At 34.9% G+C, this 19,119-nt stretch overlaps 1 protein-coding gene and 1 long non-coding RNA gene across 2 annotated transcripts; both read right to left on the bottom strand.

Moving 5' to 3' along the window:
* Positions 1-1,729: 1,729 nt before the first annotated feature.
* Positions 1,730-7,335, bottom strand: LOC131546686 (uncharacterized). The gene is made up of 3 exons (XR_009272765.1): positions 5,360-7,335; positions 4,808-4,970; positions 1,730-3,155 (listed from the first exon to the last, which is right to left on the bottom strand). It is a non-coding gene; the product is annotated as an uncharacterized LOC131546686 (long non-coding RNA).
* Positions 7,336-13,397: 6,062 nt separating this feature from the next.
* Positions 13,398-17,378, bottom strand: agr1 (anterior gradient 1). The gene is made up of 8 exons (XM_058787494.1): positions 17,312-17,378; positions 16,591-16,710; positions 16,427-16,490; positions 16,294-16,346; positions 15,651-15,727; positions 15,474-15,537; positions 13,764-13,847; positions 13,398-13,534 (listed from the first exon to the last, which is right to left on the bottom strand). The coding sequence occupies exons 2-8, from the start codon at positions 16,685-16,687 to the stop codon at positions 13,467-13,469; spliced, it is 507 nt and encodes a 168-aa protein (XP_058643477.1). The 5' UTR covers positions 16,688-16,710; positions 17,312-17,378; the 3' UTR covers positions 13,398-13,466.
* Positions 17,379-19,119: the final 1,741 nt, after the last annotated feature.

Here is a 19,119-nt window from a genome sequence, read left to right as displayed (position 1 = left end):
TGTGGAATCTTCACCAAAGATGTCAATTTCTTTTTCTTTTTGAAGCATTTAAACCAACGGAGACTATTTTTTAACAGACAAGAAGGTTATTGGTGCAAAGATTGTTCAGCATTTTACAGTTCTGCCTTGTTTTGAGTTTTGTTCGTTCACTCACTAATGTATTTTTGTTTGTGTGTGTTTGAGTTGGATCAGTCAGGACTGGATTTGGGACGCGCTCTTCATTATTCTCAGTGTTCTGGTACACAGTGGATGTACTGCTGTAAATATATTGTGACCCACTCCTATGCCGTTACAGTAGACTCCTTGCATATGTATTGCTAATTTTCATTTTTCACTCAAAAAGCAACATGCATTTTGGTTTTAAGGTCTTTACTCTAAATGCCAGTGCGGCCGTGTCCTTGCAGAGTGCTGTAATGTATTTCTGACGGACCTGCATGAGCGTATGGGGATCTGCAGTACTGTAATGATTAATGACTGTAGACTTTGACTCCCTTTTGCTCTAATGGAAACGATTACAGACTGAAATTAATGAGCACAGTCGGTTCTACATAAATGTGGCTCAGCAAAAAGTAGCTCTTTCTGCTGGTGACACTTTCCAAGGACGGGAGACTTTTGGGATTTTTTCTTTAAAAGAAAAAGAAAAGAAAAGAAAAAAAAACAGTCCTTTCTTTTGCATTATCCTAATTTCGTCTTCACCTTCTCTTCGGCTGTTGTCTTCTGTTACGGGGGATTTTGATGGCGTGAGACGCCAGTTGATGATGTCACGATTTTTTCCTGTTTATGATTTTTCCTTTTGGGAATCTGAGCTGTGTCTTAGCGAAGAGTCCTGACTTTCGTCGTCCTGGTCCTGGTCCTGGTCAGCCCGTTTCTAAACGTCTTGTGATTTGGTGACTGTACAGTGGAGTCCGGCGGTGGTCCAGCTCGGTCTCAACACGATCTCGGTCCACCCCGTCTTTTGCCTGTCCTTCGTAATATCCACATGGGTCACCTGCATGAGCTACTTCACCGAAGCTGCACCCAGCATGACGACATAAGGACTTGTATGTAGAAAAAGGAAAAAAAAATAGATCTATATATACATAAGCAAAAAAAAAAAAAAAAAAGAGAGAAAGGAATAAAAAAGATCTTAGTTTACCTTTGCATATTGGTGTCGTTTTTTTTTCTCTCCTTGCTTTCTGATTTATTCAAAGTGTGTGTACTTCACAGAAAACTAGCTGAATTATTGTTATATGTCTCTGTGGCTCTGTTCCAAAACCTAGTGAGCTGCCTTGCTGTCATGGGAGACTCGACTTCACATTGATTTCAGTGGAGTTTGGCTTGTTTTAAGCTATAAAACTTGATAATTTAAGCATTAAAGTATGTCACATTATGTAAACTAGTCAATTTTTAATTAGGTTGAACTAGAATGAGTTCTTTAATGCATTTATAAATTGATTCTAAAACAAGTTCTTTTTGAAGGCAGCATACTGTAAGTTTGAGGCCCACTACAAACAGTGTGTTGTTTACTGATGAAATTTAGCATGTACAGCATAACGATGCATCTGCTATATATATCAATTTTTTTATTCAACAAGGGTGCATTAAACTGATCAAAACTGAGAGTATTTTATTTTTTAAAATCTATTTCATATAATTGCTGTACTTTTGAACTTTATATTCATCAAATAATCCTGGAGGGGAGGGGAGGGGGGGGGGGGGGGGGGGCTATTTATCATGGTGTCCACAAAAATATTAAGCAGCAAATTTTTAAGAAAACTGTTTTCAACCGTGATAATAATAAGAAATGTTTCCTGAGCACCAAATCAACATGCATGTATGTTATCTGATTTGATATATGTATATTTTGGGTGAATAAATATATTTATTCCTTAAATCACATATTTAAAAAAATAAGGTGAGTCACATTTCCAACAGTAACTAAGATTTTACTCAATTATAGGTATTATATACATACAAAGTATTGGTGTTTGATATAAATTGTGATGTGTGGTGTAAATTGACAGATCACTATTATTCAGTGAAAAAAAAAAAAAACTCTTCCAAAGGAGTACTTCTGGTTATTCAAAATTCACTTTTTAAGCTTTTTTTTTTTTCCTGTAGCATTTACTCTGAAACAATTTTCACTTGGGAATTGTTAGTAAAGTTCACAAATAATTACAAAGAAATTGCAAGTAACACATTGAATTAAATGTAAAATGATCTGGTCAAAATTAAAATTACACTCAGTCAAAAAAACCTATATAGGATTGGTCTTTAAATGTATGCTCATGATGAAAATTATGATTAGTTTGCTATTTAATAGAGCAATCTCAAAATGATTTCTAGGAAAGCAGAAAGACTAGCATTTTCTTGTAAAACATGCTCCAATAACTTTGTAAAAAAAAAAAAAAAAAAAAACTTTTTACAGTTCACTGTACTTGAACATGTTCTTCTGTTTGGAACAACCCTTCAAAACGACAGAGGTGACTTCTCTCCCTTTGAAGTGCCCTATAAAGGCACCATTTATGCCATCTGGGGAAGTTTTGGAACGGAGTGTGTGTTTGTGGCATTGAAATGTCCCTGTACACTGTAAAACAACAACTCAAAGTGAATTTCCTGTGATCAGTGCTGTTGACACTCGCTCTTGATACAGATCTAGGCGCTGCCACGCACAAAGTCTGTTTGCTTTTTATTTCTCACGCAAGCAGAAACTGAGCAGGTTCCGCTGCTGCTGCTGTCAGGTTTAGCAGTCCTCCGCAGTCTCTCCCACAAGCCCCTGTGAAGTTTGGTGAGGTACTTTCAGGACAACAGTGCTGGAGAACTTCTTCCAAAACTTCTTACTCAGCCAGTGTACTAACTGGGAATTCAACTTCAATCATCAAACTAGGTGCATGCTTGAACCAACAAATATTATTTCCCTTAATTACTCTCCTTCTGATTGAGTCTGGCAGAGTTATCAGATATACATAGTGCTCTTATTAATAATGAATCAGTAACCAGTAGCACAGACACACTCAAAAACACTGGGATCTGCTTATGATGTTCGGCTGGGAGTCGTTCTCCCTCTCAAGTCACAGTTGTCCAGAGAAGCCCTGAAGTCTTCTGCGCTCGCTGAGATCTTAAGCACATCGAGATTCATGCCTCTGTTCCATGTGTGCTGGGTGTTTCACCTTCATCTGGATTAATAGAGGGAATTATTCACCAGCTGATATGGGCTGAGAAACAGGAGGTAAATTCACTGCAATAGAGGTTCCCACGCTCATGAAATGCCAGGGAATTTTCAAATTTGCATCATTGCACAGCTTGAAAATTTTATTGGCAAAATGTCTTTGTGAGTGTGTTAGAGGAAGACTTGCTAAAAGACGACTTTTAAGTGTCTTGTTTGTGCAGTAGATTTAAATTTATTCAAAAACTGGTCTGGAGAATAGTCACTTTGCTAAAAGGCAAAATTTAAAAAAAATGATAATATCTGCCATAATGTTTTCCTCTTGTGTTGTTCTCAATCTGTGTGATGGTGGAACAACAAAGAGAATAAAAGAAATAATTTTTTTTTGGTCCCTACAATAAAAGTGTATAGAATCCAGTGTTGTTTGAACCCCAACTTTCTTCAAAAAATCCTCTTTTGTGTTTTGCGGATCAAAAGAAGTCGTACATATGACGGGGAAGTAAATGATAGAAAGATGATGTAAATCCTCTAGTTGAGAAGAAACCAGAGATAAAACTAAATTATATGTCAGGATGTCTGTCAACTGGAATAGAAAAACGGCTAACACAGACATAGAAATATGGCTTTTCCAAAAGTAGTCCAATGACACAACTTGGCCATACTGTAGTGCTTTATAAGAGGAAATTTGATTTAAAACATGTAGTTGGAGCGTAATCTTAAACAACAACATTTCTACCGGATTTAATCCATGAATTTTGTTTTGCTTGTATAAATTGATGTCAATAGATTAGTTTAGTGACGTTAAATAATATTTTTGGCTTGAATAAAAACTTAGATGTTCATTTAGATGTTATCAATTTGTCTTCAGTGCATGCCTTAGAGTTGACAATTCTCAACATTTGGTTTTTCAAAGTTAGAATCAAAAATGAAGGTTGCAGAGAAATATGAAACCTTATTACTTCCTTGCAGTTCACACACCTTTTGTGAAGCTGAGGTATCTCTGATGCAGAACTTCATAGGAGAAAGCATTGATCATTTTCTTTGAATGGTTGGTTTCTCTTTGCTAGCACTCCTCTGATTCTTCAAAGAAATCTGGCCACACACTTATGTGACAGTGAGCTCTGACTCCCCACAGCTTCAGAGAAAACACTTCATTGAATCATTCATGGTAAATGTTTTTCCAAATAATTGACATGGATTTATTTATTGCTAATTCCTCAGAACCAATGATATATCATTTTAGAACTGAATAACTTGAACTTTGAAAATCTCTACCCATGTGCGTCACTCAGTCACAAAAAGCTATAGGCCATATGATTGGTCTTTAAATGCATGCTCTCGTGATGAAAATATGCTTAGTTTGCTATTTAATAGACAGCAATTTCTAGGAAATCTTTTCCATGATGCTTCCAGTCGTTCATGATAATTGGATCAGTCGTGGAAGTGTGGGAACCTCGACTAATTTCCAGAAACAGCATTAATCATATTCTCCTCAGCAGACACAGGTAATGCTGAAGCATGCCACGTGTCATTGAAATAATTGGGCCGATATTGGTTTTAAAGCTTTGATGTCTATTTATGGTGATTAAAGTACATCCAGATTCAAGATCATTCCACTTCTCTGAAGAGAACCACAGAGTTTGTCATACATAATGAAGTTACCTTGGCCATTAGTTTGCTTCTCCCCTGCGGTGGCTCGTTGATTTTCTTCAGTGATCTGCTTAATGGAGCCGGAGCTGCTGGTTCAGACACGGTGTTCCTCAACAGATGGGAGTTATTCTCCTCTAAACACCTCCACCTGCTACCACTGCTGCAGCAGTCCTGTCTGTGTAGAAAAACTACAGGTACTTCTCAAACCCATTTTGGAAATCTCAAGGAAATACTGTATGTTGAGATCCCATTTCATCCTAAGACAAAGAGTACAATATATTTTGCATATATACAGTTGTATTTTTTAAAATGCAATATATCATGTATAATCATTTTACAATTTAAATAATATATTTTTTCAAATTACAATACTGAAAATATAAAATGTAACCAAAACAAATAAAAACCTTCACTTTAGAGCACCTAAAAATGATCAGCAATTTTATTGTAAAATGCAAAACGTTCAGTTGAAAAGCTGTAGGTTTACTCTATGCTGTGCTCTCATTTGGATAACTAAGTAAATGTGTGTGGTTCTTTTCAAAGCTGAAAGCATCATTAGCCTACCTTCACCTTCCCTCTGGTTTGAAATGGCTGTCTAGAAGTTTATGAGCTGGGGAGTTTCTGGCTCTCGTCTCGTCCATCTTGACCACCTCTCCTCAGGACAAACTCTGTTCTTTGCTGACTCAGTTTTGTTAAATCATTTTTAAGCAAAGAGCTTTCACCTGTCCCTGTGTTTGTATCAGCAAATGAAAAGAAGATGATGGTCGCTTGTTTATAGAGGTTTCTTTAATCCATCCTGGCTCATCTGTCAGAATGAAAGCTGTCATAAGCTATCTGGAACTCTTTAAAGGAACTCTTTAAAACCTGTGAACACTACTAGAACACACAAGTAGCCAGTGTAGCGATTCCCTAACGAATGATTCTCATGAGCGTTTTTTTTTTTTTTTACTGAATCAATGTCATACACCGCAACCAGTAGCCTATAGTCCGATTCCAGAACGAATGACTCTTCTGAGCCCAAGAGCCGGTTCTTTTTAGTGAAATCAGACCACATTGTTGTGCTTTGTGTTTTTGGATCAAGAAATTTGAATCAAGACTCATTTGTTCAGGAATCATGTTAGGCTTGTTCGAGATGCGTCGGCGCAGCGCAGTCCAATCGGCGGTTGACACCGCGAGAGCAATTCAAAAGCATAAAGAGCCGCCTGCTCTCTAATCGCTCTCGCGGTACTTTGATATCATACACCGATCGGACTGCGCAGCGTCTGATCGCGCTTTGGTTTTTGATTCACTAAAAAGAACCGGCACAGAAGTCATTTGTTCGGTAATCAGACCACGTTGGCCGCGTATGTTTTTGATTCACTAAAAAGAACCGGCTCAGAAGAGTCGTTCATTCTGGAACCAGACTATACGCTACTGGTCGCGGAATGTGATTCTGATTCATTTAAAAAGAATTGGGTCCTGAGAATCATTTGTTCGGGAATTGTGCTACACTGGCCGCGTTTTGTGTTCGTTTTTATGCGCAGCTCTCCTTGACAGTTCAACAGAAAGATTTGCATTCATTGCATCACATCAACCAACACACAACTGCAAACTCATATTCACAACTCCGATAGCCTATGATTTATTGTATTTTTCTGTGGTGCCAAAGGTGTACATTGGTGTGGTACAATGTTAAATCTCGTGTGGAAATTTGCTGTGTCAGTTGAGTCTGTGATTTATGCATGTGCTTTTATTGCTTTTCTCATCGTTGCTATCCAGCCTCAAGTGTTTATCACATTTCTCAGCTTACAGCAATTAGTTTACTCCCTGGAGACATCCATCTTGATCTTCATGAATCCATAATGCGCTTAGCCTATATATCTACTCACTTTTCACTGAGGAGTCATCATACTCTGTTTGGGGAACCTCATTCAGACGCCCCCGCAAAGTTTCACATGAGCTCACCTGTCCAGTTGTGGTTCAAAATGAAGCGGCGAGCGGGACCGGCCGCCTTAAAAGATATCATACATCATCAGATTGCATTCTGGGGACAATGGGATCTGCACTCATTCAAGGCCCAGATTTCCATTTCAATTTTCTGCTCAGTGGAGTTGATGTATGTGGCGAATCGCTCCACAGCCTCGCTCTCCACCGGCCCGTTCCATCTTCACACCATTTATTAGCCTGGAATCCCGGTGACCTTGTCTCCCCGCGCGCGCTGACGCCACACCTGCTGTCACCGAGAGCAAAGCGAAGCGCCGGGCCGGGCCGCAAACCCCAGGACATTACACTTATCTGAATCCAGCACACTTCAATTTGGTCTGGACCCTGCATCTGGGCCCCATTTCAAGTTGTTGGTTAAACTTTACGTTCACTCTCCCCCGGAGAAGAATGCAGGGATGGATGAAGAAATGTCTGTGCTTTTCTGACTCCTGAATGTATTGATGGTTGCATGATGAGATGAAGCATAGTTGTTGTCGTTTTTGTGGTTATCGTTGTTATTGGTTGTTGTTATTGTCAAGTGCTAGGGGGTCCGTGGAAAAGTTTAGACAAAACAATGAATGAATGAATTAACAATTAAAGATTACAAAATGAATAATAATAGCAATTAAATGTAAAAAATAAATAAATAAATAAATAAAAAATAAAGATTAAAATAAGTAAGTAAAGCTTAGGTTAAAAAAAAGTATATAAATGTAAAAAATAAATGCATGTAAAAATAAGATTGAAAAAAATTAAAATAAATAAAAATTTGACAAAATTAAATTAAAATAATTTAAACAAAACAAAAATAAATGTAAATAAATAAAAATTAAAGATTAAAATAAGTAATTAAAGCTAACATTAAACAAAAAGTATATTAAAATAAACAAGTTAAACTATAAAGTACTGTATTGATGTAACTTTATAGAAATTAAATATTTTCAAATAATAATAATAATAATTTAGACATTTATAATATTAATTTTTCAAAGTATATATATTGGGGGTTTATACAAGAAACATTTAGAATGGGATTGAAAACCCTAATAGCCTATGTGGCTCATAATTTTCATAAGGGTTATGGTTTTGAACAAATATTTATTTCTATTAGCCTAATATTATTTTGTTTGTTAATGTTGTAGACGTGGCTAAGGCTTCAAATTATGCTGTGTTGAGGAGAAGTGTTAATTCATTCTTTAAGTGAGCAAGACACTAGCCTGCCAGATGGACCAACCCCAACAACACTAGGCCTATAGCATTAGCAGTTTAGCATGGACAAACACCACTCACATTTACTTCAGAAATCGTGGTGTAAATTTACATGCAAATTCTGATCTTTTGGAAATCTTTCTCATGTTTTCTATTGCAGACTTTTGCGTTGCAGCCGACAGTTTTTCTGCATCGCTGCTGAGAACAGAGCCCTCACCTCACAATAGAGATCTGTTGGTGTTTGTGTGCGCTAGATTGAGCCGGCCTGTGATTACATTGTTTCCCGATGTCAAATAAAACACTACACGCCCGTTCTCTTCACACGAGCATTTAGCTAATGTCCCGAGAGTTAATTGGCCCCGTTCCCTCTGCCAACCCTAAGCATATTGATCTATAGTAATTACTCTTGAGGTACGACCTGAGAGCCCGCGAAGAGACGTCGTCACAGGAATGGATAACATTTATCTGAGAGCTCAGACCTTCGTGAGCGCTGCGAAATTCTGACGAGGAATTCTTTGAAGCTGACAGAATAATTAAAAACATCGACCCGGCCTCTATTGATGGGTGAGGGAGACGTGGAGGAAGAATGAGAGCGAATTAGCATTTTGACCTTCCTGTTTCAATGGCACGGATGCCCCTTTCTTTCCAGGGCACACGGTGGACTCAAGGAGACATCATAGACCTCTCTCTGGCAAAGGTGCGTTACGGGACAAATGCAGAGAGAGAGAGATTAATGTCACATTACCTATTCAGCTTCTCATTGCAAACAGTTTCCAAAAAGCGAGGGCATATTTGAATATCTAAATTGTCTGTGCGGAGCTGGAATGGCAGCTAATGGGTCTTTGTCCTTGTCAGATTTCGGCAAGTCAAAAAGGAGTGCAGAATTTCACCGTTAAATGTGTAACTATTGCAGCTTCCTCATACCTACCTGCCTAATATTCACATATGCTACTATTATAATAGTATGCATTGTAATACTGTATATAGTAGGTGCTTTTAGACAGTATAGGCTATAGATGAAACCAAGGTTAGTTGTCAATTTTCTTTCCTTTTTTTTTTTTTTTTTACTTCAGCAAACATGTCTTGGGGTGAGTTTGTTTTAAATTGAATTTATGTATAGATACAAGCTTTGATGGCTACAAAAAATTATTTACACCATTATTGCAGGACATTCAACACACATGATTATTTGTGACAACATGCCCCAATGCCAGTAGTGTGAAATAACATGCTAGTGCACAGGAGAAAAATAAATAAATAAAATATCTGAATAGTAAAGAAACCAAAGATTATTGCTGCAAGTTTTACAAGAATATTATTGTATATTATGTTGTTGTACAAAATGTTACCATTATACTATAAAGTTTATTTTAAATATTTGCATATTTGTTTGTTTGTTTGTTTTTATTGCAGATTTTATTTTTAATTTTTATATTGTGGTCTTTTTTTTTCATTATGCAAGTTTTGCATTTTGGTTTTAGGTTTTAGGACAACGTTGATGAAAGGTTTTGATCCATTTCAAATGTTGACTGGTGTATATTATTTTCTTTTTTATTTAGTGTTTACTGGCGTGCAAATAGCATTTTCCTCTTATTTATTTTTTATATCTCAAATCATAAAATAGCTTAATTTATTATTAATTTATTTTTCTTTTTTACTATACATATTTTATTTCATGATTTTAGTATTTATATTTTTCAATTCTTCCATTAATATATTTACACCTTCCCATCATTTTTGAATTACAATCAAAGTCAACCTTGAGTAAGTGTAAAGCTCTCGAAACCCTCAGCCTTTGAAATAAGTTGGCCTTCAGATTGTACGCGCGAGCGTCTCACATCTGTCCTTGAGTAACAGTAGAGCTCTCCAAAACATCCTCCGGAATCCATGACCATCGCCATGTATTCGCCCAATAAAATAACTTAATATAGACGGCCGAGTATATTGATTCTTCTCAGTGCAAATACTAGTCTCTCACCGTGAAATGAATAGTTCACAGCAGATAATGTGATAGACAGCATGTGATATGGCCTTCAGGAAAAATACACTTTCTACAGTAGATACAACAGTTTTTCTGAGTTGTGCTGTACTTAATATCACAGCAGAGCCGAGTGAGAGCAGCTGCCAGAGAATATGACGAATGGGATTCGTCTTGAACCGTTGTGTGGATGTGCTGTTGTTTGAGACATTCAGGTTTGAAGGGTGGCTTTCTGTTGTGATGCATACAGCAGGTCACAAGAGCCTGTGCGTTTTTGTATCAAGCACTGAGGACATGAATCATATTTCTGTTAGGATGTGCTTTAAGACAAGCGGACTTACTGAATGTGGTTTTGTTGTTTCACTTGTTATCATGCAATTTATTTATTTATTTACTGTAATTAAATTTGTATCATGCTCATTCAGGATACTCTAAATAACAATTTTTTGGGGGATTACTACATCAGAAGAAAACCTGGAAATATTAAATACCTCTTGAGATCCTCAAAATTGAAGTTTTATGGCTTTTACACTGTAAAAAAAAAGTTGAGCCAACTTAAAATTTTAAGGCAACCAGCCTCAGCAACTTATTTTTGTGGGAGACTCTCAAATTTTTGTTGTATAAACTTAAAACGACAAGTTGAGAAAACTCAAAAATCTGCTGAAGCTGGTTGCCTTCATTTTAAGTTGGCTCAACTTTTTCTTTTTTTTTTTCTTTTTTACAGTGTAGTGCATGTCTTTCAGCTTTGAAGTTTGCCAAATTGAGACATTTAAAATGTGCAGTCTTCTGGAATAACAGACTAAAAATACTCACAACTTAATGTGTTAAACTTAATATTAATGAATAAATTAGTTCATAAATTGATACTTATAATTTATTTGGAGCTTATGCTTATTTAGAGCATTAAAAATAATAATTTATTTTGTGCCAAAAAAACAAACAAAAAAAACTTAATGACCCCAGACCTTTGAATAGTTGAATAGGGGTGTTAAGTTTCTTGTTTCAATGGGAAATATGTGAACAAAGAAAATAAAATTGCGATTTTCATGCCTGGAAATGCCATAACATTCATAAAAATAAAAATAAAATTCTTCTTGACTACAGTGCTCAGCTCTACAATGTTTGATCCAGAAATGACAAAAAAAAAAAAAAAAAATGTAAAAGATTTTTTCATTAAAGATTAAAGATTAAAAAAATTTCATTAAAGATTAAAAAAAATATTTTTTAAAGATTAAAAAATATATTTTTAAACGATAAGCGAGATGCTTCAAAATGTGAGCACTAAACACATTTATTATTTGTACGTATTTCTTTGGTTTGACTGTGACCATCCTTGCTGTCCTTTGTCAAGGGCTTTCTCTGTGTGTGTGTGTATTGACAGCGGCTCTAGAGCTGGCAGTCTTATTGGTGAGGTGAGAGGGTGTGCTCATCTGTGGCGTTAATAAGACTGTTCCCGCGCCTGTGTGTGACCAGCGTGCGGCTGTCAGTCAGAGCCGTAACCAGCCGTACAGCATTAATTCACTCTGTCTGCGGAGGAATGACCATCCTGCTCCGCTCCATTACTCTCTGTGACCCTGGGCCGGAGGAGGATGGCCGCAGGATTAAAGTCTGTCACCTCACCTCCCCTTCATTCAGCACACTCAGCAACTCCTGACTCATAGTCATAAAGCTGCTTTTTCAAATCCTGTTGAAATTTTTCCAGCGTTTTCTGAGCTTCAGGCCCACCTCTTTAGCAAAACCTCTAGCAGACACACCGCAATGCATTAATGCATTTGGCAGATGCCTTTTGCAGATCGTGGTGTTTTTAACACCAAGCTCATCTCTTTAAAGTGTTAAAAAATGCTCCAAAATAGTTATACATATTCTAACCTTAGTCTAACATTGCCAGATATTTGACTTTTGAACCATTTATTTAGACAACATGACCCATGTGCAGTGACTGACTACAGTTTGTTTGTGCAGCGTTATTTTAAAGAATAGAGAGCAACAGTACCAATCATAAAGAAAAAAAAATGTATTTAGTTTTTAGAAATGTAGTGACTAACTGTACAGACCTACCATGAGCTTTGGTTGTTAAGTAATGATATATGCTTCCATAGGATATGTTTCTTTTCTTTTTTTAAGTCTAGTTACAAGAATCAGAAAAGTCGCTATAACTGGAAAAGAGCAAATGTCACAAAAACCTGTGACTGCCCACTCCCATAAAGCAGTGCTCTTGTAAGCAGCTTATATATGTCTGCTTGTTTGAATATTTTGGCAATACTTTTTAAATTCTGCATCTTATGAAATAATGAGTATATTGCATCATTGCTCAGTTACATCAGTCATAATACTTCATGATGTATGAGTTCCTTCACTCATAAAAAGCTCCTTTGTTTGTTTCTTTCTTTCTTTCTTTTATATTTTATTTTAAATCAATATTTATAGTGTGTTTGCTAGTTGATTTAGGAAAACTACTTCCAGTAATAAGGCAGCAGAGTATCGATTTTGCAATTTGGATTTTTGTAATAATCTATCTATCTATCTATCTATCTATCTATCTATCTATCTATCTATCTATCTATCTATCTATCTATCTATCTATCTATCTATCTATCTATCTATCTATCTATCTATCTATCTATCTATCTATCTATCTATCTATCTATCTATCTATCATCTGTCCATTGAGTATCTATCTATCTATCTATCTATCTATCTATCTATCTATCTATCTATCTATCTATCTATCTATCTATCGTTTTAATTTTATTTATTAATTAATTTGCTTGCTTTAAATCAGTGGTTGTATTGTGTTTGGAAAAAAATAGTTCCAGAAATAAGGCTGCTGAAATCACAGCAATTGCAATTTTGTTCATCACTTTTGCGATTCGAATTTTGTTTGGCAGTCATTTAATATTTATTTGCTGAAGACTACTTGTTAATTAGGCCTAATGTGTTAATATTAATAAATAAATTAGTTCATAAATTGATACTTATAATTTACTTGGAGCTTATGCTTATTTAGAGCATTAAATTGATGGTCATTATGAAATTGGCTTCTGTACACAGTGTGTTCTGCCATCTAGTGTTTACTCTGTGTCACCGCATAATGGAAGATGTTTGCAATCTTCCTTGTTGTGCCTCATATGTTGATTCTTATTTTGCTTCCTTGATCCTTTTTACAAATCACAGACAAGTCATGCCTCTTAATCCTTGTGCAACGGAGGATGGATTTGCCTTGCTTACTAGTTAATGGACTTAGCAATTCAAGCAACTGTTTATTCCTGCTGATCTTAGTCAAGTAGATCACTTCGTGATGCCTAAAGGTCAAGTGAAGCCAGAGGCAAGATAAACCCTGACTGTTTCACCTAGTTTCCCTCTTCCTTCATACCATTGCACTATTTCCTGCTGTTAAAGGAATGCACGCTGAAGCATTACTACAACTAACAGACTTTATTTAAAGTTAAATAGTGTTAGTTGCACAAAGAAACCTGTATATTGTGTACAAGTCTTGAAAGAGGGTAAGCTGTCGTCTATCCATCACAGATCATCATGATCCCCGTGTTCATCCTTGAGCAGGATCTTGGCTTTCATCATGTTCTCTGCCACTGCGCACAAACAAAGATATAGGAAAGGGCCATGACTAACTAATGACTGTAGTAAATCAATTATTAATTTTCAACATTAGCACATTGACATGCATATAAAGTAGCAGAGGATGTGTTGAGTGTGAATAAACAAATGAACAGCTCGGCTCTGCTGTTGGGAGTCAGAAAGAGCTTGACAATATCGAGCTGGAGCCTCTCAGCGGAGCTCATTAGACAGAAAGACACTCACAGAAGTCCATGTCGTTCGGCTCGTACGTGTACATTCGGTTGGCGTATTTTCCAGCAATGTCAGCTCGCACAGTCAGTGTCGGATCTGGGTGGAAGAGAAGAGAAGACGGAGAAGAATGAATCTCACCAAAACCCAAAAAACAATTCAAATGATATTTTACACAGAGAATATGAAACCGGGGCTACCAGATGTTTAAGGTAGTGCAACAAATAGGCCTACTAATATGAATTGTAAATACTTTCAAATGTAAACATTTGATATAATAATATAATAGTTACAATGTCAAACGTTTGGTTTAATTAAGATTTGTTTGTTTTTGAAAGAAGTCTCTTATGCTCACCAAGGCTGCATTTATTTGATCAAAAATATAATAAAAACAGTAAAATTGTGAAATATTATTACAGTTAAAAAGAATGTTTTCTGTTTTGAATATATTTTCAAATGTAATTTATTCCTGTGAAGTTTCAGCATCATTACTCCAGTGTCTTCAGTGTCACATGATCCTTCAGAAATGAATCTAACCAATGCTGAATCATTATCAATGTTGAAAACAGTTGTGCTGCTTAATATTTTTTGTTCAGATCATGATGCATTTTTTTCAGGATTTATTGAGGAATATAAACTTATGCATTTATTATAAATAAAAATCGGTAGCATTTTTACAATTTGTTAACATTAGTTAACTACATTCAGTAACATTAACTAACAATGAAAAATACTTCTAAAGCATTTATTAATCTTAGTTAATGTTGATTCCAGCATTTACTAATATATATTTAAATGTGTTTAAACGTTGTATCTATTAATGATACAACATAAGCTAACATGGACTAACAATGAACAGTTGTATTTTATTAACCAGCATTAACAAAGATGAATAAATAATCCTGTAACAATGTATTGCTCATTGTTAGTTAATGTTAGCTAATGCATTAAATATAGTTTACAAATGGAACCTTATTATAAAGTGTAACCAAATCTTTTCCAACATTATAAAATTTCTTGCATTTGCCACTGAAAACTGGAGTAATGGTTGAAAATTCAATTTTGCCATCATAGAAATGAAATTACATTTTCAAATTATTTATAATAAAAGACAGCTATTTTAAATTGTAATAACATTTTGCAATAGTACTGTGTGAATTTCAAAAATCTGAAAATCGTTTTTGCTCCACCAGACTGTGCACTGTCCTAATGACACCACAATATTTATTGCAGAAATCCCATTAATTACAGAGTTACGATTATACAATATTATCTGGTAATCCCAATTTGGTAAGTCATTACATTGCACTGTTTAACAGGAAATATGTGACCCTGGACCACAAAACCAGTCTTAAGTCGCTGGGGTATATTTGTAGCAATAGCCAAAAATACATTGTGTGGGTCAAAATTATTGATTTTTCTTTTATGCCAAAAATCATTATGACATTAAGTAAAGATCGTGTTCCATGAAGATATTTTGTAAATTTCCTACTGTAAATATATCAAAACTTTATTTGTGATTAGTAATATGCATTGCTAAGAACTTCATTTGACAAATTTAATGGTGATTTTCTCAGTATTTTTTTTTTTTGCACCCTCAGATTCCAGATTTTCAAATAGCTGTATTTCACCCAAATATTGTCAGATGATGTATAAATCTCAATTTCGAAAAATTGACCCTTATGACTGGTTTTGTGATCCGGGGTCACATATGTGAAAACTCACCAACAAACAAGATCCTGGGTACATAGAAGCCATCAGGGGCCAAGTTAGTATCAGTGGTCTCATGCTGAAAATCACAATCACAGGGATCATTAGCTTATTCTTGCAGTTTTAGATGCATTTCTCACTTCAATGTCTACTGAATATATGTACTTTATATAATAATAATAATATTTGTACCACTAAATTAAGCATGATGAAATCTGATTTGGCCAGCCTTTGAATACTTTGATGTTCAACAAAAGCCTTTTTCAGAGCTAAAAGAAAGCAAATAGAGTACAAAAAGAGATTAATACATTGACATGCAATAGCATTTTATGCAAACATGTAATTCAGATCAAACACTTGTTACTTTCAGATTGTGATTTAAAACTAGGGTTAGAAAAACATTGTAAAAAATGTAAAAAAAATTAAAAAAAATAAAATAAAATAAATTGATTAAAATAAATTAAAAATTGATTGGATTTTTAAATAAACATGAAAAAACTATATTTTCTAAATAATATTTAACATTATTTTACATTATATTTACATTTAATCATTTAATCTTTGTTTATTTTTTCACAAGAAAATGTATAATGTCCTTTTAAAATTGAATGGGGTCCCTCACTCATGGATGATGATTTCGGGGGAACAACGGCATGCAAAAATGGAAAACCCTGATTTAAAGGAACAGTGCACCTGCTACTTTACTATACAGGTTTGAAACTGTTACTTTTGGGTGAACTATTTATTTAAGCTCTACATGAATCTACGACAAAGAATTCATCTATACATTTTTATTTCATAACTGATGATGATGCAGAATGCAAAAGATGCAAACCTTTACTGTGCTGACATTCCTCCAAATGATGAATGACCATCAGGGGCTTCTTACTATGATAAAACAGATATTTAAAATCTGAGCATATAACACAGAAGTGAGAATGGCATTTAATGTGATTGCATCTTAATACTTTTCAATCGCTTTAGACAGTCCTTCTTCATACGTCTGAACCCAAGTGATATCATCTCCCCAACCTGAAAGAAATGCAGACATTTTTCTATGATCAGTTTTCCATAGCATAAGATCAAAATAGACTTATTTGGGTCTGTTTATGCGTATGCAATTCACTGATACCTCTTGATAGAGTTTGGACTGTCTTTTTTTTCCTTTGAGTAGAGACGTCACAGAACACGAGAAACAAAAATAATACGCAGATTATCCAGTGCTGCATGATTGTAGTATGTGGTATGTGTCCTTAAAAGAAAAAAGAGAGGATAAAAAAGGAAGTCAAATATGACTAATGCTTTGTTTTATTCGACTGTTTTTAAGGTTGGGTCCACCTACTGACATTGCATGGCATTCTGTTAAATACGTAACAGGAGCTGTTAAACTGGACAGACGTGCTTGTAAAACTTTGTTAAGATGGCAACGAATGGCAAATGTTCACCTGTCTATTACAGAGCATTTTAATTTGAGAAACTATTAGTTTTTCATCATATAACTTGATGATATTAATGAGAACTACGATCAGTAATTTGACATACAAATAATGTACACATGCCTTGTCCTGATTAAAATGCAATTACAAACTGAAAGTAAAGTTTTCATTTGATATTCTAATAATAACTACAGTTACAGTTACAATTATTTTGCAGTCTCTAAAACAACATACTTTTCATGCAGGCAAGTTTGGAATGAAATGCAAAAGAAAAATATGAAGTGATGTGAAACTAAGATATTGCTCAGTGCTCCAACAAACAAACCAGCCTTTATATATGGATAATAAATTCAGATTCAGATCGATTCTTAAATAATTCCATGAAATGAAGAAAATAGGAAGTAAAAGAGAGCCTACCGGGAGTGAAACAGGTGAACCAGATTTACTGTCCCTCTCTCCAAGCCAACAGAAACTACTATGTTGTACGTCAGGCATTTTTATAGTCTCACTATGTGTAACCTCCCAAACAGGTTATGCATGCAGGCTATACAGAATTCCTCTCACATTTATTTAATCACAGAACCTCAATGGCCATCTGCTGTATAGTATAAACAGAGTTTTTCATCTGAAGATCTCTGTGGTTATTTCATATTTTCATAGAAAATATTCTTTGCCACATGCTATTTTATTCTTCCAGGAGTGAGCTTTGAAATCACATATGCACACAGTTATGCAACAAGCTCAGCAACCTGTCAGTTTTAGGTGGAGTCCTGTATGCTTATTCATTAACCTTTATCTGTATTTTTGTGATTTGAGGATATTTATATCGGAGGCCCAGTGCTGTCAGTTTTAGAAGTATTGATCTCTCTATCTAAAGACTTCCCAGCTGAGAGGAGTAGCTTGTTTGTTTGTTTTAATCTGTTTTATTTAGTTATTTATCTATTTTAATTTTATTTAGTTTAGTTTAACAATTTTTGCACTGTTTTTTTTTTTCTCTAAACTTTTCTATAGACCCCCTAAAACTCTCTTTTGGCCATCAGTTTGAAAACCCCTACACTATTTGAGCAAATTAAAATACAAATCAAATCATACATAAATCAATAAATATTGTTTGTTTGTTTATTTATGCAATTTTTATTTTAAAATTATTATTATTATATTTTCATATTGTTATTTTAACTAATGTATTAATTAATAATTATTTAAAAATAATATAACACATTCTTTACTCTAATCTGTATATCTTTATATTTTAGTTATTTGTTATATCATGTATTTGCTTCTTTTTAAATTAATTGATTAATTTAAATCTTATTTTGTATTATTTAAATTTTTTCAATTATTTATTTTTACAAAGTGTTTTATGTATTTATTTATTTAGTTTTGATACATTTTTTGTACATTTACTATTAAAATGATAACCTTTCTATTAGTGCTGTCAAATGATTAATCGCGATTAATCGCATCCAAAATAAATGTTTTTGTTTACATAATATACAGGTGCATCTCAATAAATTAGAATGTCGTGGAAAAGTTCATTTATTTCAGTAATTCAACTCAAATTGTGAAACTCGTGTATTAAATAAATTCAATGCACACAGACTGAAGTAGTTTAAGTCTTTGGTTCTTTTAATTGTGATGATTTTGGCTCACATTTAACAAAAACCCACCAATTCACTATCTCAACAAATTAGAATACTTCATAAAACATTTTTAGTGAATTGTTGGCCTTCTGGAAAGTATGTTCATTTACTGTATATGTACTCAATACTTGGTAGGGGCTCCTTTTGCTTTAATTACTGCCTCAATTCGGCGTGGCATGGAGGTGATCAGTTTGTGGCACTGCTGAGGTGGTATGGAAGCCCAGGTTTCTTTGACAGTGGCCTTCAGCTCATCTGCATTTTTTTGGTCTCTTGTTTCTCATTTTCCTCTTGGTTCAGGTTTGGTGAGTTTGCTGGCCAGTCAAGCACACCAACACCATGGTCATTTAACCAACTTTTGGTGCTTTTGGCAGTGTGGGCAGGTGCCAAATCCTGCTGGAAAATGAAATCAGCATCTTTAAAAAGCTGGTCAGCAGAAGGAAGCATGAAGTGCTCCAAAATTTCTTGGTAAACGGGTGCAGTGACTTTGGTTTTCAAAAAAACACAATGGACCAACACCAGCAGATGACATTGCACCCCAAATCATCACAGACTGTGGAAATTTAACACTGGACTACAAGCAAC

The sequence above is a fragment of the Onychostoma macrolepis genome, chromosome 09 (assembly GCF_012432095.1).
Source record: "Onychostoma macrolepis isolate SWU-2019 chromosome 09, ASM1243209v1, whole genome shotgun sequence".
NCBI classification, from domain to species: domain Eukaryota; kingdom Metazoa; phylum Chordata; class Actinopteri; order Cypriniformes; family Cyprinidae; genus Onychostoma; species Onychostoma macrolepis.
The sequence above is the reverse complement of the archived record's forward strand: the minus strand, read 5'-3'. Positions and strand labels throughout refer to the sequence as shown.